This window comes from Syngnathus acus, chromosome 17 (assembly GCF_901709675.1).
Source record: "Syngnathus acus chromosome 17, fSynAcu1.2, whole genome shotgun sequence".
Taxonomy (NCBI): Eukaryota; Metazoa; Chordata; class Actinopteri; order Syngnathiformes; family Syngnathidae; genus Syngnathus; species Syngnathus acus.
In genome coordinates, this window is record NC_051102.1 from 5,255,446 (window position 1) to 5,281,929 (window position 26,484).

At 42.4% G+C, this 26,484-nt stretch overlaps 5 protein-coding genes across 10 annotated transcripts; 2 read left to right on the plus strand and 3 right to left on the minus strand.

Annotated features, from left to right (window-relative positions):
• On the minus strand, positions 1-2,827 carry LOC119136819 (V-type proton ATPase subunit d 1-like). Of its 3 annotated transcripts, none has more exons than XM_037275582.1 (8): positions 2,385-2,826; positions 1,979-2,150; positions 1,726-1,904; positions 1,055-1,134; positions 896-940; positions 656-832; positions 489-566; positions 1-244 (listed from the first exon to the last, which is right to left on the minus strand). In XM_037275582.1, exons 1-8 carry the CDS (start codon positions 2,512-2,514, stop codon positions 71-73), a joined length of 1,035 nt encoding a protein of 344 aa, XP_037131477.1. In that variant the 5' UTR covers positions 2,515-2,826; the 3' UTR covers positions 1-70. The 3 variants fall into 3 exon arrangements, with proteins under 3 accessions (XP_037131477.1, XP_037131476.1, XP_037131475.1); XM_037275581.1 differs by having other exon boundaries at positions 896-973; positions 2,385-2,825; XM_037275580.1 differs by having other exon boundaries at positions 896-1,134; positions 2,385-2,827.
• Positions 2,828-4,549: 1,722 nt separating this feature from the next.
• Positions 4,550-8,348, plus strand: slc35a3b (solute carrier family 35 member A3b). Of its 4 annotated transcripts, XM_037275260.1 has the most exons (10): positions 4,550-4,606; positions 4,682-4,748; positions 5,903-5,970; positions 6,047-6,140; positions 6,349-6,503; positions 6,772-6,894; positions 7,006-7,180; positions 7,450-7,568; positions 7,655-7,788; positions 7,954-8,348. In XM_037275260.1, exons 1-10 carry the CDS (start codon positions 4,565-4,567, stop codon positions 8,045-8,047), a joined length of 1,071 nt encoding a protein of 356 aa, XP_037131155.1. In that variant the 5' UTR covers positions 4,550-4,564; the 3' UTR covers positions 8,048-8,348. The 4 variants fall into 4 exon arrangements, with proteins under 4 accessions (XP_037131155.1, XP_037131154.1, XP_037131153.1 ...); XM_037275259.1 differs by having other exon boundaries at positions 4,588-4,606; positions 5,903-6,140; XM_037275258.1 differs by lacking the exon at positions 4,550-4,606 and having other exon boundaries at positions 4,617-4,748; positions 5,903-6,140.
• Positions 8,349-8,795: 447 nt separating this feature from the next.
• On the minus strand, positions 8,796-11,917 carry fam78ba (family with sequence similarity 78 member Ba). The gene is made up of 3 exons (XM_037275262.1): positions 10,844-11,917; positions 10,434-10,713; positions 8,796-10,312 (listed from the first exon to the last, which is right to left on the minus strand). The coding sequence occupies exons 1-3, from the start codon at positions 11,215-11,217 to the stop codon at positions 10,070-10,072; spliced, it is 897 nt and encodes a 298-aa protein (XP_037131157.1). The 5' UTR covers positions 11,218-11,917; the 3' UTR covers positions 8,796-10,069.
• An 84-nt stretch (positions 11,918-12,001) lies between these two features.
• cmpk (cytidylate kinase) lies at positions 12,002-18,278 on the plus strand. The gene is made up of 6 exons (XM_037275263.1): positions 12,002-12,302; positions 13,555-13,701; positions 14,737-14,889; positions 14,976-15,052; positions 15,178-15,274; positions 17,581-18,278. The coding sequence occupies exons 1-6, from the start codon at positions 12,159-12,161 to the stop codon at positions 17,620-17,622; spliced, it is 660 nt and encodes a 219-aa protein (XP_037131158.1). The 5' UTR covers positions 12,002-12,158; the 3' UTR covers positions 17,623-18,278.
• Positions 18,279-18,638: 360 nt separating this feature from the next.
• bcl6ab (BCL6A transcription repressor b) lies at positions 18,639-25,471 on the minus strand. The gene is made up of 9 exons (XM_037275257.1): positions 25,378-25,471; positions 23,865-24,035; positions 23,570-23,791; positions 22,208-22,957; positions 21,853-21,962; positions 21,646-21,780; positions 20,652-20,782; positions 20,170-20,307; positions 18,639-19,680 (listed from the first exon to the last, which is right to left on the minus strand). The coding sequence occupies exons 2-9, from the start codon at positions 24,017-24,019 to the stop codon at positions 19,564-19,566; spliced, it is 1,758 nt and encodes a 585-aa protein (XP_037131152.1). The 5' UTR covers positions 24,020-24,035; positions 25,378-25,471; the 3' UTR covers positions 18,639-19,563.
• Positions 25,472-26,484: the final 1,013 nt, after the last annotated feature.

Sequence of the window (26,484 nt, forward strand, 5' to 3'; positions counted from 1 at the left end):
CAACTTTAACTTGTTTTATTAAATTCAGTTGTTTTTCACGTGTCTCATCCACATCTTTACCGTTTACCCCTTAACTTGTACCCTGAAAAGTGGTGATGTAATTGTGTATCTTGGACTTTTGCCTCTGAGTGACACACTCGGCAATCCAGATAATATTGCGGATCTCCTGCTCCTTCAGTTTGACGTAGGAATAAAACACGCCAAAGTGGAACTGCTGGAGGAACGTAAGTGTGTTCAGCTTCACCTGAAGAAAGACATGTAGGGTAGAAATATTATTTAGCTATTATTTAATATTTTGGACACAAATGGGCATAATATGTGAAGCTAAGCTTTGAATAGAAAAAGACCAAAATTGCATCCATAACAGAGTTGCATTACAAATTGAATTCATATTAAGTGGTAACATTTAATCCCCCAAAAGAGAAATCCTGTAATCACCGGACATCTGGTTTCTTTGGTACAGAGAGGCATTTCCTTTTTTTATTTACCTCTTGCTGAAAAAATCTGTCTTCCAGAGTCTTGTAATCACACTGTGGGTCTTGGTTGTCAAAAACAATTTGATAATCCTGTAATGATTTATATAACACAGTAATCAGAAACATATACTTATACAAGTGATCCTGGTTTTTGTTTTTCTCAATTCGAGCCTCCTTACAGGATAATAGTCAGCGACCGCTTTGACTTGTTCCTGGTCTTCGGCTTTGGACAGCAATTGCAGCCCTTCAGGGTAAAGTTTGCCACAAGATGGAAACAGTGAACTCCGATCTGCACTACTCAGGTCTGTCCCGAAGGAGTTGACAGTAATGATGAAGGCTCGTCTGTCTGCCTCAAACTGTGCACACATTTACTGTCAGATACAAACGCAACTGACATCCGAGGAGAATAAAACAGGTACCTCCAAAATCGGACACATGATATCCTTTGCGGCACCACCAATGTTCTTGCAGAAAGAGTGAAATGACTCTAAATATGCCTTTAAAGTACATACAGTGAAAATCAAGCATGATATCGAAACTGATGAAGAAAAATTTTGCATATTAGAAGTAGTTGTCACCTTATAAAGTTTGTTTCGCAGTATTTCAGCCTCCATCTCATCCAAGTTTGATTCTGACACAGCTTCCTGGAAAAACTGACCTGTGACACACACACAACACAGTCTTTAATTACTTTGCAGCAAATGTCCATCAAATGTTACAAATTTAGAATTATGTTTTATTATTAGAAAATTGTAGTCCTCATAGGATGATTCTTCTGATCTATGAAAATGTCCTGCAGCATAATACTTGTATATTGTACACTTTGGACCAGCAGCATAGTTTTTGTTTTTTTCCCAGATTGTCTGTGTTGGAGTTTCAGTCAATTGGATATGGTGGCGGCTTTGAGTAGTAAATAATCTCAGTGATTTGAACCAGATGCTTGCTTGATTGTCCTTGTTTTGCAGTGTAGTAATTTATCAATTTGGTGTTTTATTGAGCCAAGTCACATATTCTAGACTCAGTAAATCACCAAACAATAGTGTTGGTTCTGTCATAAAATGTCAATTAATTTAAGTCTTCTTGTCAGTGTATGTATGTCACTGACTTAGATAGATCCAAGATTGCTAAAAATCATTTTTGGACTATTGAAATGAAATTGGATCAGTGGTTGTGAGGTCCCACAGATATGACACATAATGATTCTTCAGTTTGTAGCATCAGATGAGCGGTGTTGTGTCTCATGAGTCACCGAGCGGAGTGTCAACCAGGATTGTTGTGTAGAGTTCCGTCGGAGTGCGGGCGATGCCCACGGCTGCCATTTGCTCAAATGCACCGAGGGGATGACAACGTGGGAGTAGTTCTTCGACCTGCCTCTGTTTCAGGGCTCCGGTGATCAGCATCACCACGTTGTCAATCATGTAGCCGTAGCTACAAATACAAATGAACATGATTTATGTTCTTTGATTTTCATATTGGATGAAAGGAAACATTGAATAACATACGTTATATAATCAAGGAAGGTGGAGAGCGGTGGCAGACTGTTGGAGCGGAGGCAGTTGAATTCAGTGACCAGGTTGTCCCTCAGTTTGCGGTCCACCAGAGACACGGTCAGGTCCTCCTCAGCTGAGCACAGCAGCGTGCCGTAGTCTGTACTCTGAAGGTGCAACTTCATATCTGACCGAGAAATTGGTACAAAAATTATCACTTTTTAAAAGATTCCTTAATTGTATTTTTAGGATGTTTATTTTTATTTCTTTAATGCTCACTCTGTTGCTGACAGTTCAATGTGATATAATTACATTAACTAATTAAGCAATATTGATTATTATATATTTAAAAAATATATGTTTTCCAACATTTATTTTTAATGAACATTTATAGTGTACATTTTAATAGTAATGCGCTCACCTTCAAGTGTGTCACACTGGGCCAGATTGTGATAGTCCGTCTGAGTAAGGAGCCCAGCCTTAAGTCCTCGCACCAAACCCTCCAGATAACCATGATCAATATTGAAAGTGAGCTCTGAACAATCTGTCATCTTGGTTGGAGCTCAAGTGATGTTGCCCTGCACCGGTGTCTCGTTTCTGAAGGGAACTGACTCAGAGTCTGACTAACATTCATATGTTATTCACGTCGCATCCTGCCTGACAAGATTTTCCATAGTTGGCTTGAATTGTATTTAGTCCTGTTGTCCACTGTCAGTATGAATGCTACATCTAGTAAGACATGCAAATTTAAGTTCAAGTTTCACAATATGTTACTAATATATTTGAATTTTTTTTATCATGCTCTCAAAATAAACTTTGTCTTTTTTTCTACTCTGAAGCACATATTGATCAACTAAAATTTGTGTTTTTGCCCATTTCAAGCAGCCCTTTTTTTTTTTATATATCATTTTATTTCATTGAAGCTCCTCATTTGAGAAACAGGAGTGAAATTTTAGCATCAAACTAGTCAGATGATTCCATGATATTTACTTGAAGCTCATGCATGGAATTTTCTCCCCCCTCAAGCACGGAGGTTTATTCTTCCAGCAGCGGCAGATGATGTTGAAGAAGCGACAACGGCAGAAGGAGCAGGAGCCGCAGCACAGTTCGTTGGGGGAGCAGCTTTCCCTCAGGAGGCTGCAGCTCCGCACGGACGCCGTGACCACTGACTTAGATTTCTGAAAAATCAAACCAAGTAAGCTTGATAAATAACTGTACTATCAAAATGCTGGAATGAAAACCTACAGATCTATGACTCTCCATTGGCCATGAGATCTTTTGTCTTGCAAATAGTCGTCTGGTATTCACTTGGCTCAAAACTGTGGAAAAGAACAAATATAAAAAATAAATACTATATAATATCTATCTGTTTATCTGTGCGTGCCATTCTGACCTGCACCAATATCCTGCTGCTGCCTCCAATGTTTCTTGGCGTCCACAACATCGTATAGTGTAATGACGAACAGCAAAAAACAAAGGTAATTCCCAGTCGGCCCTGTTTTGATCATGATGGCGTGATGAATGGATGAAAAGTCCTTGCTACAATAATTTTCTAGACTTGTGCCCTCGCTGCTGCTTTTTTCTGCTTTGAGGAAATTTGACTAAGTCTTGACTAGACTTGTAGGCTCCACCCAGGGTTCAGAAAATAAGGCCTGTTGAAGGACTTCGTGTTGCATGCAGGACAAACATACCTCAATAGTTATTACATTTGGAGGGAGATGATTTTTGGGAGAAGAAATGCAGAACATTAGTTGGTTTGCTGTTTTGTGGTTTCCTTGAATGTTTTTTTATGCAACCGCACTGAAAAATGATGTCATTGTTGTTATTTGGTTGTTTGCTTCTAACCCTGTCTACATGTTTTGCTATTTGATATTGATTGATGATGATCAGGTTGTATTTTTTTTTCCTGTTCAAATGACGTCATTGCAAATATTTCAACTTACATCAAACTATTAAGTTTGAAATTTAAATCTCTCAGGACCAAATGCAGTTAATCTTTCAGGTTTCAACTTTACTTTAATCAGAAAAGTCAAACTGATATGCATGACATGTCTAAGGAAGCACATGCATCCAATTCAAGTTCAAAGGTTTCTGAAAAAAGATGAATAAAGCTTCTAAATCAAAGAGCAGTAGGTAAAAACAAACCTTTATTCATCTGAACGTTTTGTTCCTCCTCCCTGTAGCACAGACAGATGAACAGATTATTTGTAATATAATAATTTCCAGACAAACAAATTAAATGAAACTGGACTATTTCAATCAATTTTCAATTATGTTTCTTGTTGGCAAATAGGACACTGTTACGAAAGAACATCTGGAGGTACTTTACTGGCTGCCTGACAGCAATTCTAGTTTCAATAGCGGTGATAAATAAATATATCAGGTGCTTTCAACAAGACAAGAAACGTGAAAGCAGAAGTTTCTGAATGAACTGTAAGCAGCAATAAAATTGGTAAATTATATGTCAACTGTGTTTGTTAAAAAGGACAAGTTTGCTTTCGGTAAGGACCAAGGGCCTACAGCATTGATGAAATATTAATATGTCCAGTAGAGGGCGCCTTTCTTCATCGTGTGACAGACAGGAGGGCTCATTCATACCGGATGTCAAGGGAGGGAGGCTCCATCCCTCCGCCCAAAAAGAAGGTGTGTGAGTATTTATTTTGGCTACCCGTGCAGGATGTTGGATACACTTGGTTTTTAAACTACTACATTTTGTAGAGGAGAAGAGGACAGCATCTAGTGGATGAACGCTTCCGGGTCCTTTTTACGCGCCCCCCTCCTCCAGGTAAAGCCATTGAGTTGGACTGTTTAAATTGGTATATGGATGTCTTTCTAATCGTATTGAATATTTTTAAACGAAATTTCTAAACTACGTCCGGTCATAATTCTAGTAAACATTTGTATGCGTGAAAAACATGAATAAAATAGAAAACAATCAGTTGGAAAAAAAAAAAAAAAAGTATGTCTGTCACCAAACCTGCTTTCTTCATTATAGTCGCAAAGTTGTTATTTTCTATCTGTCTGCTTGCAACCTACTCATAATGGGTCCTGTCTAGTCTACTTGAATCATTGCTAGCGGATTTACATCCTGGTGACGTTGCAAAGTTCAATATTTGTTTGAGTCAACTCCCTGTAAGGTAAATTAAAACATCTTTTAACAGCTAAGTCACTACATGTACGACATACTGTATCAATTTGCACACCCTTACTTGTGAACATTTTTGGCACAGAAGCATCTAATGAATGAAAGTACTGTTACTCGGTCTATTGGATTATGTGAGTACAGTGTTGTTTTTCTTATTAATATTTAAACACATGGCAAAGAATTGAGCTGTTTTTGGGACCAGATTATTGCATTTCCGTTTATTACAAAGGGGCATAGAAGTTTTGAAATACTAGATTTTTTCATGTCACGGCATAGTAGCAAATCCACAACATTATTGTTCCTGTCGTTTTAGCATTAACAGGAAATGTTTGATCGTTATTCTGTCTAAATGCAGGGCTTTATATCTCCAAGCGTTTCAAAAACACACTCTCTCCCGCTGTGATTTATTAGGAAGCTAATACGTGTATACTTTACAAGCTAAACAGGAAAATCCTCTTGTTCTCGCCACTGCGAGTCAAGTTTGACCTGTTTCACACCCTCGAAAAAATGTCACTGCAGGCTCTGAGGTAAGCATAGCCTGTTGTCGTGTGCGCGGATTCTTAGGATGAATTGGTAAAGGGACATGCAAGTGGTGGAAGGAATTTTTATATATTGTCCGGACAGATGACACCAGCAAGCCCTGAAGGAGCCTGATAACAATCCTGATCAAGCGGCCATCGAGGACTATATTTGGGCACCCCTGCCATGGAGTGTAATGTGACTGATGAATTACGTTTGGAGCTACTTGATTAATTCGCTTTTTTTTTTTTTTTTTTTTCCTCTTTCTCCAAAAGGACTCTTCAGAAATCCCCCAGGAAGAGTCCTCCACCATGGTGTCCTCCATACATTCCAGAAGGCTGAAGTATCTATCTCTGGGAGTTCTGGTTTTGCAGACCACCTCACTGGTACTCACCATGCGCTACTCCCTCACTCTAAAGGAAGATGGCCCTCGCTACCTCGCGTCATCCGCTGTAGTGTCCGCCGAGGTGATGAAGATCATCGTCTGCACCCTTCTGGTCTTCATGGAGAACAGTGAGTAGAGTTGTCCCCCACTTTTTGCACTCACTGCATACTTTGGTATCACAGATTGGCTATAGATGCATACACACACAAACACGACGGCGGGCAACTGCGATGTAGTCGTGATTTTGCTCTGTTCCTCTAACATCTCAGTAGCCCACCCAACTGTGTGTTGGCTGCATCCATGGGTAGCTGACAAGGCTGTCTCTGTGTTGGGTAGATTTGAGTGTGCGGGCCATGAAGCAGCTGTTGAAGGAGGAGATTGTGAGCAAGCCTCTGGAGACCATGAAGCTGGCCATTCCTGCAGGAATCTACACACTGCAGAACAATCTACTCTATGTTGCCTTGTCCAACCTGGATGCAGCCACATATCAGGTTACACATACGCCAGTCCAGGGTGTTTGTGTGTGGCTACCTTTGGACTCACTGCACTCGAGGGGGGTCTAAATGTTTTAAAGGGGACGTATTATCCAAACGTGACGATTTAATCGAGTGTGTACAAATAGTTGGATGTCTGGAATGTCCTTCCAGGCATCAAGTAAGAAATTGCACAAGCAAGAAAATCTTATTTGCAAAAATGTCCACTGTGTAAGTTGGTAACTAGACAATCCAAGATAAAGAGTGTGTTTTTCGTTTTATTTAGGTGACGTACCAGTTGAAGATTTTGACCACAGCGCTGTTCTCAGTCTCTATGTTGGGCAGGAGGTTGGGTTTCTATCAATGGCTGTCCCTTCTCGTCCTTATGGCCGGAGTCACGTTAGTACAGGTAGCCACTAAAATAAATAAATACATAAATACATGAATAAGAATAATATATATTAAAAAAAACAAAGAGTCACTAATGAGTCGCATTTTGTTTTTGCTAAAACCTCGGCAGTGGCCCACGGGGTCCGGAGGAGATTCAGAACAGAAAGTCCTCTCGGCCAGCACCCGGTTTGTGGGTCTGATGGCTGTGCTGATGGCATGCATTTCCAGCGGCTTTGCTGGGGTTTACTTTGAGAAAATTCTCAAGGAGACCAAACAGAGTTTGTGGGTTCGTAACATCCAGCTGGGTGAGCGCACTTTTCTCATGATGAGCCCTTGACCTACTTTCTCATTCGAGGATGTGAAATGAATTGTTGGTTATTGCTTCAGGAAGTGGATTTTTGACCGTAGTTCTTCATTGCACAGATATTACTGTTGATTGATGCATACAAGGTTCTGCCGATGGCTTTGTAGACTGTCAAGAAGATTCTGGAAGTTTTCCTCTGGTTTTTTTTATACTGTGGCTATCTCACTGAGACAAATGAGAAAAATCCACGTTGAATTTTTTTTCCTGCAGGTTTGTTCGGGTTTGTCTTTGGTACATTAGGAATGATGGTGTATGACGGCGGGCGAGTGACACAATCTGGAATGTTTCAAGGCTATAGCAAGATAACTTGCACAGTCGTTGTCTTACAGGTATATGAGATTTCTTCTTTGTTGGACTTTATTCAGAAGTTTATATGTTTGGCTGTGTTGTTTTGAAACATTATGTGTGCCCGCAGGCTTTAGGAGGCTTAGTCGTAGCGGTGGTCATTAAATATGCCGACAACATCCTGAAAGGGTTTGCTACCTCTTTGTCCATCCTCGTGTCCACGCTGATCTCATATTTCCTCTTGGAAGACTTCAACCCTACTGGGTAAATACATGCATGCTATTCACACACTGCTTTTAGTGATTTGAATCAAAATGCAAATGACTGCTGGCCATGTTGTTGTTGTTGTTGAATCAGCTTCTGGTTCCATCTGTATCCATGTGCTTTGAACACCTTTTTATTCCCTCTGCTATCTCCTGGCACTGTCAGTGTGTTTTTCTCAGGGGCAACACTGGTTATTGCAGCTACATTTTTGTACAGCTACGAGCGCAGACCTGCCAGTGGCAGCGCTGTAAAAGTATAACGGAGAGAAGACCTCCCGCCAGCAAAATACAAACGGAGCAGGACTCTGTCAAGTGCTGGAACAAGATGGGTGTTGGGAATAAAGACTGTTACTGTCAATCTGCAAATGACTGGACAGGTATGCCGCTGCATCGCTGCAGCTTTGCTCATGAAATGAGAAAACTGTTGTCATACGCAATGTTGCGTAAACAAAAGACATTTCTGTTTTAAAAAAAAAAAAAAAGTATTGTAGTAGCTCATTGCTGGCAGGACTTGACTGGATATCTTAATTTATTAAAGGATCAGTTATTGTCTACAAAGAAGTACGAGGTGTTTTTTTTACAGCTGGTGTTTATAGTGGCGAGTGTGTCAACCTCAGAGAAAAAAATGATGATAAAGGATTTAAAGATTATGTAAAGTGAATTCGAATATTTGTTCCTCCTTCATAAAACCAGAAAGCTGTTTGGATGAATCCTCTTCAGTGCTTTTGCAAACTACATTTCTACCCCTAGCATAGTGCAGTTAGCAAAAAAAAAAAGCATCTTTACTGGATGCCATTTACAGAACAGCTCAAACGATTCATGTTGTGTGAGCGCAGCCTGAATAAGATGCCGTTAAGCATTTAACATGTTTTGAAAATTATTCTGTAGATCCAGTACACCCCGAGAAACCCCAATCCAGTCTCTATAGCAACAGACAAATGTTGCTGAGTGAATCGCGGTGCAGCAACACAAGATCCACGCTCAACCAATAAAACCTGCCAGAGCATCTTTTCACTATTTACATGATTGCAATGGCCATTTTATTCAACAAACACCCTTACAAATAACTGATAACAGAAGTGAAAATGATCTTTTTCAGATTTTTTTTTTTTTTTTTTGTATACACTCAGACAACCTTTGCATAGTTGTGGCCTTCAGAGCAAATGAGGAGTTTGGAATGGAGGTAGTGTGTGCGTGTGTGTGTGCTGAGGAGTCAGATGGGAGGATGGGACATGAACCTGGAGAGAAGCACAGATGGAGGATAAGCCATGTGACTTGTTTGTGGAGTGGCAGAGCCGTGGACGGAGCTCAGCACGAACCGGACCAGAACCGTGTCACGGAAAGGCTCTCGTTGGCAATCATCCACACAGCTACTGTAGCACACGTTAACAATAATTTTAGCATTGTGAAAATATATTCTGGTTTACAGTAATTCCATGTTGAAGTAACTGGAGGATAGTCAGATTCCCTGATTGTCTGGAAATATATGTACAATGTATGTATCAGATGAGACGGCCTGATTAGACCCACATTCACTCGACTATTTCAGTAATTTAATCTCATTTTAAATGCGATATGAGGTGCAATTATGTTTTAAATTTGTCATCTGACACTGTTCTGTGCAATTCCCATTGCGCCTGGTAGAAGCATCATGAATAATATCCTCAATATGGTAACAGATCGTTCTAGTTTCATATGAAATGTTTTCTCTATGAATTCATTGTGCAAGCAAATCCAGCAGATGTCTGTTTGTAATTTTCATACCGACTCGTTCCAATAATAATCTTAACTAAAATCGTTAATATAATACTTAAGTGTCTTAAATAATCTGAATACATTCTTCAACTCTGGTAATGAGTGTGCTGATGAAGGCCTTCAATGGCACTAAGGAGGTATCATCAGCCTGTGTTTTTGTTTTTTTTTCTTTTTTGGGCTGATGTGACGTCTCGATCACAAACGCTTTAAGGAATACAAAACAAACACGAGTTTTAAATCTTTTCAATGTCACCGTTTTGCTCACTCTCGTCGCATGCAATAAGATCTACATAAGGATGCAGGATGCAGTTCTCGTTGGGGGTCAAATACCTCTGGCGGTGCATCTAAAAAGAGTTCACTTGTAAAAATGCTGAAAAAGCTTTCTAATTGCAGCTCTGGGCCAAACAACACTTAACGCAACACCAGATCTCTGTCGATGTCCGTTCGCACCCTGACGCATCAAAGGCTTCGTCACCCTCATCTTCTGTTTTGGCAAAAAGAAAGAATAACTTTTGTTCGGGAATCTCTCATTTTGGCGGTATGACGATGAGCGGCGCTCCTCGCCGTGGCCTCCACATTAGCACTTGGGCATCATTGGCGTTTGGCCTCCCCAGGGCATTGGGAGGGATGGGCTCCTGATAGTTGAGGATGTGCGGCTGCTCCTGGTAAGGCCGACCTACCAGGGACGCCCGTGAGCCTAGCGGCATGTCGGGGTCAACGGCAATGTCTACCCGCATGCGCCACCGCACCGTCTGCAGTACAATCCGTTCCTGTAAGAGTAGAGGAAGGGAACAATGACACGCAGGATGCAGGAGAACATTGCTTTGTTGAAGCATTTCTATAAGATGGAAGCTGAAGACGAGCCATTTCCCTATGCTTTTGCTTTCGCACCTTTGTGATGGAGTTCATGGCCACCAGCCAGGTGATGAAACTCTGGTCCCTGGTGATGTGGGTTAGCATGGGCGTGTTGCTGTTGCTGATGGGAACGGCCCAGGTCACGCTCGGGTAGAAGTTGTCGTTCATGCTGACCGTCAGGCGGGACGGTTTGGAGGTGGGGCCGGTGAGGGTGACCGTCTCGGTGGTGTTGCCGTACCACGGGTAGCTGACTCCATCAGAGTCGCTGATAGCCTTTACCCGACCCTCCCGGAGCTCTGGTAGTTCCCAGCTGGACCTTATGTCAGGAAAAGGAGAGGACAACACAAATTGAAATTAAATCCATTCAATAAATGGTAATAATAATTCACATCAATGCCCATTTCTTTCAATATGGGCCTTCTACGTGTGTGGCTGACTATACATACATGCCAATATCCCCATACGTGTTGTAGAACTCCATCTGGGTGCAAGCTTGGATCCAGCCCACCACCCAAGTTTCATTCCGGGGCACCGGTGGCATCACAACTCCAGCTGAGGCCCTGAAGTACGGCGTCTTGTAGCGAAGTACGATGGGCGAGTTCTCCTCGATGATGGTGGGACACTGGTCAATCGAGGCTGACACCTCATACACCACAATATTCTCCCGTCTGATGCGGGGCTTGCACGCGATGCTTTGAATACATCCCATAGTGCAGGTGACCAGCAGAGTGAGCAATAAACAAGGGAGCAAATGAGACCTGACCAGCATGCACATCAGTCCCATCCAGGTTCCACCCTTGTCTGTAGAACCAGTCACCATTCATCAAACGTAAAAGCAGCCTGCGTGGGCAAATATTGGGGGTGATGTGGAGGTGAGAGTGCAGCAGGGACAGGGGAGGAAGTATCACAGATCTCTGCAGCCTCCTCCCCCTGGTGTGCCTCCTGACTGCCGCACTGCCCTTGGCGCTCGTCCCCACAAACTGCAATCTGGCCTCCCCGAGGCTGCTGATGATGCTGATACAGATTCTCCGCCGCGCGTCCGGAGACTCCTTTCTTTGGAGACTCCTCGATCCTGCTGCTGCTGCTGCTGCTGCTGCTGCTCGGCTCCCGGCTTCGCGCTGATGTCATGTCAAGCGGCGACCGGGCTGACAGGTGCGTCAAACGGAAACAGGGTGGGGGGCTTGGATTCCTTTTGTTTGCCTACATTCACGCGATGCCCTGAAAAGATAAAAGCCTTGCTCTGCATCACTAAATGAGAAGAAAGATCCGTCAAATGAAGGCCGATGAGGCGGCTTATGAAGGAGAGGCTGCCGCTATTTTAAAGCGCGGCTGTCTGTGCTGGGCTTCCATTCTTACAAATGCATGAATGGTGCATCATGAACGGAGGCGAGATAAACGTGGAAAAAACAACCGCCGTCCCTCGATGCTGATACGGGAGCGCATCCTTTTTCTTCTCGGTGCGAATCGCCGCGCTCGGTTTTTGGTTTTGGAGGTGCTGATGCTGGAAAGCCAGGGGAGTGGCGTCACCCGACCTCTTCCTTGGAGCGGGGGCGGGGGGGGGAAACTAAAATATGCGTGCTACGTCACCAGGATTCGAAGCCCTCATTGGACGTTGAGCCCATATGCGGAAGTAGTCTCCTTTAGATCCTTTCACTCGCACTGACACGCATTCAAAGGCGAGCCGAGTATCTGTTCGTTCTCCCTTCTCTCCCTTCTCCTAGACGTGCTGCTTGACACTTTAGAAGCCAGGGTGGCTGGTTTATGATCGGCCGTTTGGTGAATATCGTCGCGCAGAGGGTACCGAGTTTGTTGTACCGGGTTGGTACGATGAAGAAGCCGCAGGTTATGTTCGTGCTGGGCGGGCCTGGCGCCGGCAAAGGGACCCAATGCGCCAAAATCGTTGAGGTAAGGCTTCAAGTGATGCCATGAGTGATTCAACACCTTTTATATCACGTCTTATGGTGGACGGTAATACATCACGACGAGTAACAATGCTCGTTATCCCTACTTCTCCAACTTCCGGTCGTCCTCTAATTAACCTGTGCTAGCGAGCTAGCTATCAGAAGTGGCAAAAGTACTCACACAATTGAGTAGTTTACGTGACATACTTTGTTTTACACAGAAAATAACCGATTATGATTGAAAATCCGAGACTTAATGCTAAAATCACAATTGTTGAATTAGTTTCCATATATGGTCAAAATAAATCAAGCTGTAAATACCATATTTGTAACCATATTTGTAACCGTAGGGATAACTTGCCCATGAAGCTGCTGTTACTAATATGTCACTATTAGTTTTTTTAAACTTGAGCCACCACTAGGCAGTTCCATTCTTAAATAGAATTTTTAGAACGCTTAGCCTCATTGTGGATCTTGCCCCACAGGTTTTGTTGTGATTGAGTCACAAAATAAACAATGTCATTATGTCACAGGTATAATCATAACTGCCGATCAAAAATGCCATGTTGGACTGTCGGAAAAAAACACAAACATTTCCTGGGATGAACATTTCCGTCTAACCATCGCCAAACCAAAACAATCCCTTTTATATAGTGTTTTATAGTGCTACTTAATTCTATTTTAAATTAATATGTATGAATACAAACTAGACAGTACAGCATTAGGATACAATAAATAGAGTGGACCCCTGCTGGCATTCACAAACTCACCTTTACAGTCTTCAGTGTTGTTGTAACATGCATGTTTTGCGAGTGGATGAAGCTGGTAAAAACCTTCACAAGCTCTTCACAAGGAGGTGATTTTGCAAACCACTCATCCACCATGGTACCTAATACACGCTTTCAATGTAACACACACAAACTCTGTTTCTGTCCTTGCAGCTCTCACTGCTACTTTTGTGTGGTTGCATGTCCGTGTGTGAGTGGGTGTGTATTGTTGGCTGTTGGTGTTCATGTATGCTTTGCAGGCTTGTATGACAGCTGTATACAGAGACTCTATTCATTCAGTCCAAAGAGCACTTTCTTGGATGTAACTCCATGTTCAGAGTGTGCAAGGGATTAAGCAGCTTCAATGTTTTTTTCTCAAATTCCATCCTGAGATGAATCTGGCAGTACAGTGGCTAGCACAACTGTCTCGCAGGCGAGAGTTTATAGGTACGTGTGTATTGAAAGCTTCTGTGTTGCGTTGTATTGCAGAACTACAACTACACCCATCTGTCAGCTGGAGACCTGCTGAGGGCAGAACGGGCCAGAGAGGGATCGGAGTTTGGAGCGCTTATTGCCAACTTTATCAAGGATGGCAAAATTGTCCCTGTGGAGATCACTATTAACTTAATTAGAATGGTGAGAAATGGTGAAACAACACACGCACACAGAGCTGGTCTAGAATCATCTACGAATACCTCATAGTTAATTTGGCGTAACAGAATATTGAGGTTTAACACCGACACATTGAACTCTGATGACATTAGGCTGACTATTAGATGACTATTAGGCTTTTGTGCATGGAGCCTTTAATTCCACAAGGGGGCAGCAGTGTCTCTGCCAGTGCAATTCCCTTTTTTGTCATGGCTTTTATCAAAGTCAAAGTCAAAGTCAGCTTTATTGTCAATCCCTTCATATGTCAAGACACACAAAGAAACCGAAATTCCGTTTCCTCCATCCCACGGTGACGAGACATACAAGTAGGCGACACAAAACAAAAACAAGAAGGCACAAACCATAAATAATAAATAATAAATAAAATAAAATGAGCGATGAATAAAAACAGACCAATAACCCATTGAATATGAGGGGCAAAACCGAGCCAGTGAGCATACAGCAAGAACAGGACGCTACGCTGAAAGGGGGAGCGAGTTCAGGATCCTAACAGCCTGGAGTACGAAGCTGTTGGAAAGTCTGGTGGTGCGGGAGCGCAGGCTCCTGTACCGCCTCCCAGAGGGCAGAAGTTCAAACAAAGAGTGAGCGGGGTGACTCACATCACTCACAATCTTGGTCGCCTTGCGAGTGAGATGGGAGGTGTAAATGTCCTTCAAGGAGGGGAGAGAAGCACCAATAGTCTTACTAGCCGTTTTCACAATGCGCTGCAGGGCCTTCAAGTCTTGGTCAGTGCAGCTGCCACCCCAGACAGCAATACAGCTGGAGAGGACGCTCTCAATGGTGCCGCGGTAAAAAGTAGTCATGACGGCCGGAGGAGTCCCCGCTCGCCTGAGTTTCCGAAGGAAGTACAGGCGGCGCTGGGCCTTCTTCGCCAGCGACGCGGTGTTGGTGGTTTTATGAGTGACATGCCAAATAGATTTTTCATATATCAAAGAACAAAACTTTTTTTTCCCATCAACAAACACTTAAGCAAATGTTTTTTTCCCCACCACCCTGAAGGCAATGGAAGAGACTATGAAAAAAGATGGACAAAAGTTTCGCTTCCTCATAGATGGCTTCCCCCGCAACGAGGACAACCTTCAGGGTTGGACCAAAGTCATGGATGGAAAAGCAGATGTCAAGTTTGTGCTTTTCTTTGACTGCAGCAATGAGGTACGCCATGGAAGTGCTGCAGCTGCAGTTTAGATGAACTTTTTGATGACATTGACTGACCGACCTCTTGTGTTGTCTGTGCACAGGTTTGCATCAAGAGATGTTTAGAACGAGGAAAAAGTAGCGGACGTACAGATGACAACAGAGAAAGCTTGGAGAAACGGTGCGTTTTTGAGCTAATTCTCTTTTTCCATGACCTATTTTTCTCGAAACCCGCATGACTAATTTAGACTTTTATGTTTGCACCCCTTGTGTCATCTGACCCCAACTATGGTTTTTCCCGGACAGAATCCAAACGTATCTACAGTCGACGCGACCGATCATCGAGTTGTATGAGAAGCAAGGCAAAGTACGCTGTGTGGATGCCTCTCACTCTGTAGATGAGGTGAGTGAACTTGTCAGCTGTACGTAAACATAGCTGAACTCCCAAGTTGAAGCAAAAACAAGAACTTCTCCGTTCCAAAATCACAGTGAGAAAAGACTTTCATGGAATAAGTAGAGTTCAAATAGTCAAGTGGAAGTGGCACAGTGGTGCCAAGTTTTCCTCGCAGTTCGGACCTTACTGGAGTTGCTTGCGAGAGTTTTCTTCAGGTAATCTGGCGTCCTCCCACATTCCAACAGTAACTGGAGAAAACCCACACAGGGACTCTGCTAGAAGGCCGGAGCCAAGAGTCGAACGCCAAATCTTAAAACTGATGTTGAGTTTAAATATTATAATAATATAATAACAGCCTTAAAACAAACAAAAAAAGATGGTCTATAATTGAGCAGAAAACGTTCGATCGGTAATTCAATATGTTTTTTTAGTCCATCATTCATAGGCCCCAAAAAAAAATTTAATGGAGAGCTCAAATTTGATACAAGCAAGCTGCAATCATGCTGCCACTAGGTGGCAGCAGACAACTTAAATAGCATCCGCAGAACTTACTATCTTGATATTCACTCGAGTGTTCATCTTTTGTTCCCAAAAAATGTCAACCTTACATTGAGAACCAAAATGCTTATGTAGTGACATGTATTTTTATTGTAGTCAATTGTTTCTTGCATATTCACAATTCACAACATATTGTGGATATTCACAACAGCTGCAGAAGCAGGCTCTTGGGACATGGAATGTCACCTCTCTGGCTGGAAAGGACCCCAAGCTGGTGTGTGAGGCAGAAAAGTTCCAACTAGACATAGTTGGACTTGCCTCCACACATAGTTTGGGCTCTGGTACAAGCCCTCTCGAGAGGGGCTGGACTCTCTTCCACTCTGGAGTTGCCCACGGTGTGAGGCGTCGAGCAGGTGTGGGCATATTTATCCGGTTTGGGGACCTCAGCATCGCGTCTCTGCTTTTTGCGGACGACGTGGTGCCGTTGGCTTCTCCAAGCCGTGATCTCCAGCTTTCACTGGAGCGGTTCGCAGCCGAGTGTGAAGCGGTCAGGATGAGGGTCGGCACCTCCAAATCCGAGTCCATGGTCCTCGGTTGGAAAAGGGTGGAATGCCCTCTCCGGATCGGGGATGAGATCCTGCCCCAAGTGGAGGAGGTCAAGTATCTTGGGGTCTTGTTCACGATTGAGGGCAGGTTGGAGCGCGAGATCGACAGGCGGATTGGTGCAGCGTCGGCAGTAATGCTGACTCTGTACCGGTCTTTCGTGGTGAAGAGAGAGCTGAGCCAAAAGGCAAAGCTCTCGATTTACCGGTCGATCTATGCTCCTACCCTCACCTATGGTCACGAGCTATGGGTCGTGACCGAAAGAACAAGATCCAGGATACAAGCGGCCGAAATGAGTTTCCTCCGCAGGGTGTCCGGGTTCTCCCTTAGAGATAGGGTGAGAAGCTCGGTCATCCGGGAGAGACTCGGAGTAGAGCCGCTGCTCCTCCACGTTGAGAGGAACCAGATGAGGTGGCTCAGGCATCTCATCAGGATGCCTCCTGGACGCCTCCCTGGGGAGGTGTTCCAGGCATGTCCCGCCGGTAGGAGACCCCGGGGACGACCCAGGACGCGCTGGAGAGACGATGTCTCTCAGCTGGCCTGGGAACGTCTTGGGATCCCCCGGGATGAGCTGGAGGAAGTGGCTGGGGAGAGGGAAGTCTGGCAGTCCCTCCTAAAGCTGCTGCCCCCGCCACCCGACCCTGGATAAGCGGAAGAAGATGGATGGATGGATGGATGGATATTCACAATTTGGCATTTGCCTGTTGGCAAGTTTTTGGTGCATCTTTTCATCTGTTAGTCTCTGGAAAAACTTGCCTTGCTTCCTTTGTGTTCGCATGCCATAGCCATGTCCAATATAAGCGTGATGCTTTCTTTTTGTCAGCTTTCCTCCCATTTTTATTCAGCTTGCAGATCTTTCTCATCTTTTTATCACTTTTCACATTGTTTTGCTCGAGGCAAAAAAAAAAAAAAAGACAAGATTAAGTGGTAACTACCTTTCATTTGGACAAGTCCAGGTTTGTTTTGGTGACGTGTGCATTGTTGCAATGCGGAATTGTGTCGCCTCGTGCTCTCATTTCAAAACGTGCAACCATGTATTTCCAGCAGTAATACAAGGCAAAAGGTTTGGGGGAAAGTATTCTAGCATCGCCACATTTTGTATCTTAAATTTTCGCTAGCAAAAAATGTGCCAAGGAATGGCTCATCGTAGCTTAAAAAGCTTAGAAGTCGCGTTCCGTGTACCACTGAACACTCCTCGCCTGTTTCTCTTCCAGGTCTTTGCTGACGTGAAACTCATCTTAGACAAAGAGGGTTGACTTCTTTCTCCTCAGCTGACAAGCAGCACTCATTTTTACCCTTCTTAGTTTTTCTTTCTAGCACCTGCCAATTCATCATGAGAACCGTAATATTTATATATGTCCATTCATGACTTGATACCTTCGGTTACCTTCTGGTGGTCTTTCTCTTAAAAATCTGCACTGTTTTGTTTTGATTATTTTTTCCATTGTGTACAATGTTTAGGGTAGGATTTAATAATGAAAAGCTCACATGGAGTGACACTGGCCCATCTGCATTGTCTTCCATAGTTTGGAGAACTGCCTATAGGGACAAAATGTACTGTTACCAACGAGCAGATGTGCTTTGCTTCATAAACGCTGCCATGCTTTCCAGACCAAATCATCACAAAATATCTCAAACAAGAAGTCTGATAGCTGGAATCCTTTGCAATTAAAAAGCGTCATTATCCTGCCTTAGATGATCACGACCATGCTGCCAAGACCACGGCCGGACAGGCCTGACCAAAGTAGGGCTTTTCATGCTGACTGGTGTACTTTGAAGTTCTGTGAACTGCCACTCCAAGGAGTATTTGCAATGATCACCACCACTCAATGCGCTTCATCATGCTCGCACTTCCTGAGATCATACAAGTTTGTCTGTATCTGCAGAAGATAAAACAATTATGAAAACATGATTTGTTGTATTGATTTGCATCTGTGCATCTTAAGGGAATGTGTCCAAAATTCTTTGACACTAGTTCGACACTGCTGCAATAATAAAAATATTCAAATAGGTTTTTAAACATCTGATCCAAAAGGGGAGGTTTTCAGTTTGGTCAAAACAAGACTTCATTTGTTAAAACATAAGTTATTGACTTTGCCTCGCCAGTCACGCCTTGTGTCTCTGGTTGTTTTTCTTGGGTGTGGTGGTTTCTTGGATTTCAAATAAGCGGCACCTGGGGGTAGGACTTATCTTTTTTTTTTTTTTTTTTTTTTATTGTGCTACTGTAGTCAGTCTTTTACCATAGGAGTGTACATGTGAAAGACAAGAATACTGTTGCGGTATGCATATTTATTCCTATTTCATAAATATAAATATATATTACGTATTCTGGAGTTACAAAGATGTGATTAAATATAAGCAACATTCCTGAGCATGTGTTAGCTTGTCTGCATTTTAAGAGCGCCATACAGTGAACAACTAACAAAAAGCACAACTGTACATAGCATTTACATTAAGGGTCGGTCGGCACAGTAGCCAATAAAATGTTCGAATATTAAGGCACTGTTAACACACATAGTACGGGCCAAAATGTCCTGTCTGTTCAGAAAATATTGTAGCACCTAAATTGGGACAATATGGCAAAGTAATTTTGAATATAAATAATCCATTTTTTTTTTCATCAACGGGGCACATGCTTTAGAGAACTTCTCAACATGTTAGTCACAGAAAAAAAAATCTGAATAGTATGAAGACTTTCTGAATAACAGCAATATGTGTGCAAAATACCAATGATGGCTTATGAAAAGATTATACTGTACATATGAAGCAAAATACAAATGGATGTCAATCTGTACACAAAATCAAAGTTACAGGAACAAACAGCTCACTGTGGGCACGAAAACCAAGAGTCAACATATCCATGCTCTGCCAGCAGATGGCAATCTTATTTACAACAAAAATGGTAACGTTGGTGGGCAAACCAAAAATGTACCAATACTGGAGCAAACCGTAAATTATTTTGAAAACAAAATGTTAATGGGGAAAAAAAAAACCCCATTGTGTTCAAATTCACAGTCCAAATGTACATTCACCCGTTTGAGGTGTTAAAGAATAAACTCTGAAATACTTAAAATAGTCAAACATTGACAAATAATGGTTCTTTGGATTTGCAAAAATCATTATTATTATTGTACATTTTTTTTTTTTTTTTTACAATACATTGGCCGATGAATAAAATAAGTGGGTGGGTGTCGCAATCAGCAAGTCCCAGTGGGGCGGTACTGCGCCTTGGTGTTAGTGATGGCGCCGTGTTTCTGTCGGAGATGAAGTCTCAGCTGACTCTTGTGTCTGAAGTGGAGGTCACACTTTTCACACTGCCAAACAAAGGACACAATCTTAAACCATGCGAAATTTCGTACATACTCAAAAGTGGAAACGTAACATTGGAACTCACAGAATTTTAAAATGGCTAATAAATTGACAGAAACAAGCAAATTTCAATTGAGAACAGTTGAATATAAAAATATATATGATTGCATTTTATAAAAACGCAGAGGCTTCAAAAGAATTGTCAATTAGATTTTCAAAATGTTATAACATACTTATTACAAACAAATGTGATGCTTTTAAATATTTTGCAAGGATCTGTACTTGTAAAAAAAAAAAATGTTTATTAAGTTTCGTTTGCCATTTGGAGATTGGCTTACTGATATTTTTTTACCCCTTTGCAACCTTACTAAATTTAAGTTCCATATCAGCTCAGATCCTTCCTTCCCAATATCCATTTGGATTACCACTGGACGGAAATGGGATTACTCTGTGACAAAGTGGATAAAGAGAGCACAAATGCCAGGAGCACTTACGTGGTAAGGCTTTTCTCCAGTATGAATGCGCATATGACTCTTGAGCGTCTGTAGGTGGCGAAAGTGAGTTCCGCAGATTTCACAAGGGTATGGCTTTTCTCCTGTGTGAATTAGCACATGAGCGCGAAGGTGGGCAACCTGCCAAAATCAACAAAATGATTCGTTAAACAATGCCCTAATGTTGAACACTTAATGAGGCTGTGGATAATTAGGCGATTTCCCTTAGTCTGTCCAAAAACTATTATTAAAGAGACTCAGATTTCACACTAAGTTTAAGTTGTTCAAAGGTTTATAAATACCCTCAACATTAAATCCGGAGTGAACTCTTGTAGAGTTTGACTGAATGTTTTGGTGTTGAACAAAACAGTACAAAGTTGATCATGTTTTATCACGTGTGGAAGGTCTAAAACGTAAATATATTTTTGATCATTTCTGGTTGTTAGAGAACTTCCATTGTATGTAAGAAAGGATTCGACTGTCACCTGGACAAATCTGGAACCACACGTGTCGCATTTATATGGCTTCTCCCCAGAATGGATGCGGGTGTGGGTCTTCAGATTAGCTGGCCGGTTGAACTGAGCACCGCAGATGTTGCAGCAGTATGGCTTTGCACCTACGATAACGACTTCAGTTTACACATATGTATAAAATATATCATTTTTATACATATAGGCCAAGTGATGGATAATTGGAAGCAGTTATCTCAACTGTATACGGTGGATATAAAAAGTCTACACACCCCTGTTTGAATAACATTAGACCTTAACCTTGAGGCCTATAATCTGTACAACTAAAATGAATTTAAAAAAAATCTTTTCCAGAAGGGAAGTAAAAACAAAGGACTGTAATAAAGTGATTGCACAACTCATGTTAAATGACAGTCAGCAAACACCTGCCACCATTTAAAGTGCTTTCGATTGACCACAAATACATTTCAGATGTTGGAGAACGCTTTTCCTGATGGGTTTTGCTTCCCCCCTGAAGATTCTGTGCTCACATTGCTATTTTGTACTCTTCATGATTCCTTCCAGCTGAAGAAAACAGGCCCAAAGCATAATCCTGCCATCACCATGCTTCACTATAGCTATGATTTAGTGATGAGCGGCATCTGCGCTGAACATACCTTTTGTAATTATAGCCAAAAACAAAATCTTGGAAAATATGCTAGACAAAATGATGACTAGGTCAAAATAGTAGTGTCAGCATTAGCACAACACCTCCTGGCTTCTGCTATAAAGCAAAAGACATTGTAGTGAATGCCTAGATAACATTATTTTGGAGAAAAAAATATATTTATATCCAGTAGGCCTAATTTCTGAGTGGCGCAAAAACCTGGCATTTGAGCAGGGGTGTGTAGACTTTTTATATTTACTATATATGGTGTTTTTGTTTTACACTGTTTTAACTGCTATTCATTGTTCTATGATGACAATTACAACAAAAAAAACTGTTACAAAGTGGGCAATTGCGACTTACCCGTGTGAACAGTTTTGTGGCTGGCCAGGTTGCCTTTGTAGCGGAAAGCAGCCTGACAACAGTCGCATTTGTATGGCTTCTTTCTGTGGACTTGGGCCGTGTGGTCTTTGGGGCAATCGTCTTCCGGGAAGCTCTCTGGAAGTAAAAGATGTCGTCACTACGCCTTGTTTTGGATCTCGTGTAAATAGTGGGTGGGGTTGTAGTTACCACAGCTGGAGAGCGAGAACTTTGATTCTCTGCAGTAAGAGTCGGGAAAGAGATGAGTGGCCTCCACCTGTTGAGGGCTATCACAACCGCAGGAGGAGCATTTGCGGTGGCTGGAAGAGAAGGACAGCCATTCGGGAATTAAATATTATGGGTTGCGTAGTCGGGCTCATTTTCAAAATCATTCCCTGCTCCCCATATTTAGTCCTCGATGTTCGATACGCCACAATGTGGGCTCCCTCTAGTGTTGTATGAAAGAACTGCTTCAGTTCAGTTGTATTTCACTTTTACGCACATTCAATTGATTCCTTGTCCCTTTTATTTTGTGTACTTTGCATAATTTAGGATGTAATCTTACCCATCAACAGTTATGGTGTTTTCTTCTCTGTGTTCACTGGTTGCTTCTTCCGTTTGGGATTCCCTTTGGTCTCCGCCACTTCTGCACGGACTAAGCGAAGGGGATCCGCTTTCAAGGCTGCCTCTCGGGGCATCCGTTTCCTTGTTCACAGAGATTTGATTCATCACGATGAATTTGTACTTCTTCCAATTCCGGACTTTGACTTCTTTGGGGCAATCCGGGGGCTGTTTGAGGCTCAGGGTGGCGTTTCTGCTGCTGCTCGACTCGGTGGGCGAGTTGGGCTGACAGTCGGATCTGAGGGGGCTCTGGGGGCTGCAAATCACACCTTTGCCAAAACCTAGAGACGCTCTATGGCAGTTAGCAAGAGGGTGCTGAACACCGTCTTCCTCCATGTGGGTGGCGGGTCGAACAATAGTGGGGTGGAAACCAATAATGGCCGATGACTCCTTGTGAGGCACGTTGGTGCTAGGAACTTGCAAAAATGGTTTCTGGGGCATGGAGGACGATCTAGGAGGGGTGACCATCGGTTGGCAATCTTCGGGCTTGCTCGCGGAGATGTGGCGATCGCCATACACGTGATAGGAGCCCGAGGTGTTGATACCTCGAAAAACACTGTAACCCCTGCACTCCTGAAGAGGGGGCGACGTAGCCATGTATCTGTTTTTGACATCTAGGTCTGTCACATGAATGGGCCTTAGCGTGGAGAGTTGCTCGGTCCGCACCTCTTCAGCGTGTACATTTAAAGATGGCCTGGAGAGACATAATTGGTCATTTGTCACTGATTCCACTTAACAGTTTTACAACTATTTGTTGACCCCACTGGAGATTTTGCCTCTATTAATAGTTTTAAACCAAAATATGATCCCCAGAGAGTTTAATATCATTTCAAACTTATCTTTCAACAAAAAGACTCTTCATGACAACCCAGGCTAAACTTAGCTTTCAGCAAAATACAAATCCCCACCTATATGTGACTCACTACTTGTCAGTGGCTCTACTTGTACCTAGTCATAGATTTTTTTTAGTTATTTGCTAAAAATAAACCCTCACCCATTCCCTGTTTTTTTGCCCGTTAACACGTTACAAGATGTCACCAAAGCCCTGTCCAACAACTCAACCTAAATTTTTTATATATTTCAGGACTGTTTGTGTTGTGTGTTTACCCTTAAAAATAAATGTAAATAAATAATAATAATTTCCCCAGGGTACTCTTTCCCTGACATATGAAGCTTGTCTCTCATTTGAACATATTTTCTCGACACTAATTCCTATTTGGACAGGGCTTTAGCGGCATCTCAAAGCATTTGAGTTGAATATGCAGGAGGATCACTATGCAGTAATCATGCGTGCTGCTCTGGTTACCTGGACTTGATGAACCTGTGACAGGTGTCAGCCACGTGTTCCATCTTGAGGTACAAGGCTGTGTTCATGGTGCCCGCCAGCATGTTGTCCGTCAAATTCAGACAAGATGTGTACATGAAGTCCAGGAGGTTCAAGAAACTCTTGGAATCGATTTTGGGGTCCAAGCTAATAACGCTGAGGTTTGTGTTCTCAGGGTTCATGAAGACCGAATAAAAGAAGCCACTGGAAGGAAAGCAGCAGAGTCAGGATCATTGTCCACATTGCTCCCTGCGCCTTGCCCGTATTTCTGCATTACCTGCAGGCCACCAAGATAGCCTTGTGAGCGTAAAAACGCTGTCCGTCCACTTGAATGGTGACATCGGTCAGGATATTCCTGCTACGGAGGCGGTTGAAGTTGAGTAGGACGTCACCTGCATGGCGCGTAAATTGAACACACCCATTTGCAGTCATCGCCGTGCGCTGAAAACTAAGCAAAAGGATGAAAAATTTTCTTCATGTTCATCTTGATTGGGATCTTCATTCACTATGACTTATATTTGTTGCTCACGTTTGGCATTGCCTAGACTAAACAAAAACACAGCACTGATGGGACTGCAACAATCAATCCAATATTTTAAATAATTAGACCCCCTGACTAACAGACTATGGAAAGTTTTTTTCGCTTGTTTTATGCAGAGTCTACTTTTATTCTTGAATGATTGGTCGACTAAAAAAACATTTCGAATCAATAATCAAATATTTTTGGACTACATTTTGTGGTATCCTTGTTTTAAGGCCTTTTTTGTTACCCCTCCACACAGGTCTGAAATATTGTCCCGTCAGAAAAATCTAATCTGAACTCATGGCACTTGATTATTACTTACAGCTATTAGGTTGCACATTGCACAGTCGATTGCTTGGATATGTTGTGATGAATTTCTTCCTCTGAGTGCAACTTGTGGCAAAAAGGAAGCTAGTGAGTTGACAGTAAGCAATCTCTCACCAGGAGGCGGCAGAATTGTGAAGAGAATAAGAACTGTAACCTCCTTGCCTTGATCTCATTTACTACAATTACAGTGTTATTGCTCTCCTTATAAATGCTATTACATCTACGCTCAATGACTCAGCTCCAAAAATGTGAACTTCCAAGATGTAATACTGATAGAATAGAAAAAATATATAAAGGGATTGGATAAAAATATTAAGCCCACATTTCTGATTTTCTATCTAAAACTAACATTCGACTTCTCGACGTCTTCTCAATCTGAAATCAGCGCAACGTCCAATGTTGCGTTCAAGGACACTCGCTTTGGCTGTTCAGTAACTTTACACCAAGCAAGTCAGGCCCTGAACACAACAACGGTCCGTTCAAGTTCAGACTCCGCCATAATTAGTTTGTCTTGGAAATTGCGTTAGAAGGAGGAAAACGCGTCTCCAGTTGTGTTTTGTTCTGTTTACTTGGCGGTGAAAACGACGCTCAAAACCAGACAGACCGGTCGGATCCGATTGTGCCACGTTTAGTGACAGCAGGGTCGTAAAAAGTTTACCAAGCATGAGCGCTTACATAAAAGAAAAGGCAAGCCAATTCGGCATCAATTCTGAGTCATCAGTCCAACTTTCTCCAGCAGGCTCAAGCACATGTCAACAAACCACACTTCTACACTTAAACAGTCACAAATAAGAAGGTTGTAGCTATAATAGCGCTACTGTTAATATGTCTAATATAGGAAATATGAATCAGCAAGCCAGTCGAGTAGGACAAGCCCAAATTTGTGCTTCTGTGTGGGGAAAACAAAGGCGGAGTAGGGAGAAGAAAAAAAAAAACTAACCTTGTAAAAAGTTTCCTCGAAAATCCAAGCCGCTCCACTTCTGTGAATCCAGTTCTAAGAAACTGAGCTGCTCAATTCTCGGAATTTCAACATTGGATCGTACCATTTTCTGGGCGGCGGGGTAGTCTCGGGAAAAAAACATCGGCCTCTTTCTATCACGTTGTTCATTGAGATTACACAGCATATCGTAAACATCGTATATAACAACTCGATCTACTTCTATTTGTTATTTGTATTGCATTCACTACCAATACTGTCTTATTTTCGAGTGCTTCGTCGACGTTCCCGAGCAGTGGAACATTCCGACTAAGCGGTCAGCTGACCAAGTTATAAATACTGAGAGGAAAATGAGAACATGTTGAACTTGTGGCCCGCACACTCGTTCTCAATCGCACAAGTCAAGTCTCATTACGGAATTTACAATTTTTTCATCATGCAATACACGTGTTACATTCCCTTATGTTGTTATAAATGATCATAATCATCTGCAATGGTTGCATAAGTACCTAAGTCTTAACACTTATTTTAACTGGTAAACTTTATAATGTTTCGAGCATTATGAACTCGTGCATAACAAACTTTATGCATCAACTCAGATTCACAATGCCGATAGATCAATTGATCGAATTTTATTGTCAATAGAGTAAGAATGACATTTTACATAGCTTTTCTTTTGTTGGAATGCACATGTCAATAAACTTGTCGAATCTTGAAAATACATTTGCACGCGTACACCAAGTGCTTAACTTTCCACCTGCGCTCGCCTTCGCTTATCTGTTCCCACCACTTCCTGTCTCACCACCCCACAGCTGCATATCTAAGTATTACAAGGTGCAAGTCCCACTATTTCACAATACATGTGTTAGTAAAGCTCGGACTGAATGACCTTAGAAGGAGAATCAACTAATATTCGTATCACATCGCATAAGTTAAAAACCAAAAAACAATAATAGCACAGTGTTCAAATTTGGAATTGGCAGCTGCATATTCATAAACAAGTGCGTAAGGGAAATGCCACTTCCCCTCTTAGTCATAAAAGACCGATCATGATGAATTGCAACTTTTCACATGCACTCACCGGCACGCCACTATAGTGCAGCACATTTG

What these genes read in the sequence shown, in the direction of transcription:
- fam78ba (XM_037275262.1), bottom strand. Translation starts at nt 11,217, where the DNA reads ATGGTGACTGGTTCTACAGACAAGGGTGGAACCTGGATGGGACTGATG. An exon ending in ACGTATGGGGATATTGGCAT is followed by an intron (nt 10,714 to 10,843) that starts GTATGTATAGTC and finishes TCCTGACATAAG; the next exon opens with GTCCAGCTGGGAACTACCAG. An exon ending in CCATGAACTCCATCACAAAG is followed by an intron (nt 10,313 to 10,433) that starts GTGCGAAAGCAA and finishes CTACTCTTACAG; the next exon opens with GAACGGATTGTACTGCAGAC.
- LOC119136819 (XM_037275580.1), bottom strand. Translation starts at nt 2,514, where the DNA reads ATGACAGATTGTTCAGAGCTCACTTTCAATATTGATCATGGTTATCTG. An exon ending in TCATGTGTCCGATTTTGGAG is followed by an intron (nt 833 to 895) that starts GTACCTGTTTTA and finishes ATGTGTGCACAG; the next exon opens with TTTGAGGCAGACAGACGAGC. An exon ending in ACAGATTTTTTCAGCAAGAG is followed by an intron (nt 245 to 488) that starts GTAAATAAAAAA and finishes GTCTTTCTTCAG; the next exon opens with GTGAAGCTGAACACACTTAC.
- bcl6ab (XM_037275257.1), bottom strand. Translation starts at nt 24,019, where the DNA reads ATGACTGCAAATGGGTGTGTTCAATTTACGCGCCATGCAGGTGACGTC. An exon ending in AACACCATAACTGTTGATGG is followed by an intron (nt 21,963 to 22,207) that starts GTAAGATTACAT and finishes CTTCTCTTCCAG; the next exon opens with CCACCGCAAATGCTCCTCCT. An exon ending in CTGGAGAAAAGCCTTACCAC is followed by an intron (nt 19,681 to 20,169) that starts GTAAGTGCTCCT and finishes TTTGTTTGGCAG; the next exon opens with TGTGAAAAGTGTGACCTCCA.
- slc35a3b (XM_037275259.1), top strand. Translation starts at nt 4,707, where the DNA reads ATGAACGCTTCCGGGTCCTTTTTACGCGCCCCCCTCCTCCAG. An exon ending in CCGGAGTCACGTTAGTACAG is followed by an intron (nt 6,895 to 7,005) that starts GTAGCCACTAAA and finishes AAACCTCGGCAG; the next exon opens with TGGCCCACGGGGTCCGGAGG. An exon ending in GCACAGTCGTTGTCTTACAG is followed by an intron (nt 7,569 to 7,654) that starts GTATATGAGATT and finishes GTGTGCCCGCAG; the next exon opens with GCTTTAGGAGGCTTAGTCGT.
- cmpk (XM_037275263.1), top strand. Translation starts at nt 12,159, where the DNA reads ATGATCGGCCGTTTGGTGAATATCGTCGCGCAGAGGGTACCGAGTTTG. An exon ending in AGAGAAAGCTTGGAGAAACG is followed by an intron (nt 15,053 to 15,177) that starts GTGCGTTTTTGA and finishes TTTCCCGGACAG; the next exon opens with AATCCAAACGTATCTACAGT. An exon ending in CCTCTCACTCTGTAGATGAG is followed by an intron (nt 15,275 to 17,580) that starts GTGAGTGAACTT and finishes TTTCTCTTCCAG; the next exon opens with GTCTTTGCTGACGTGAAACT.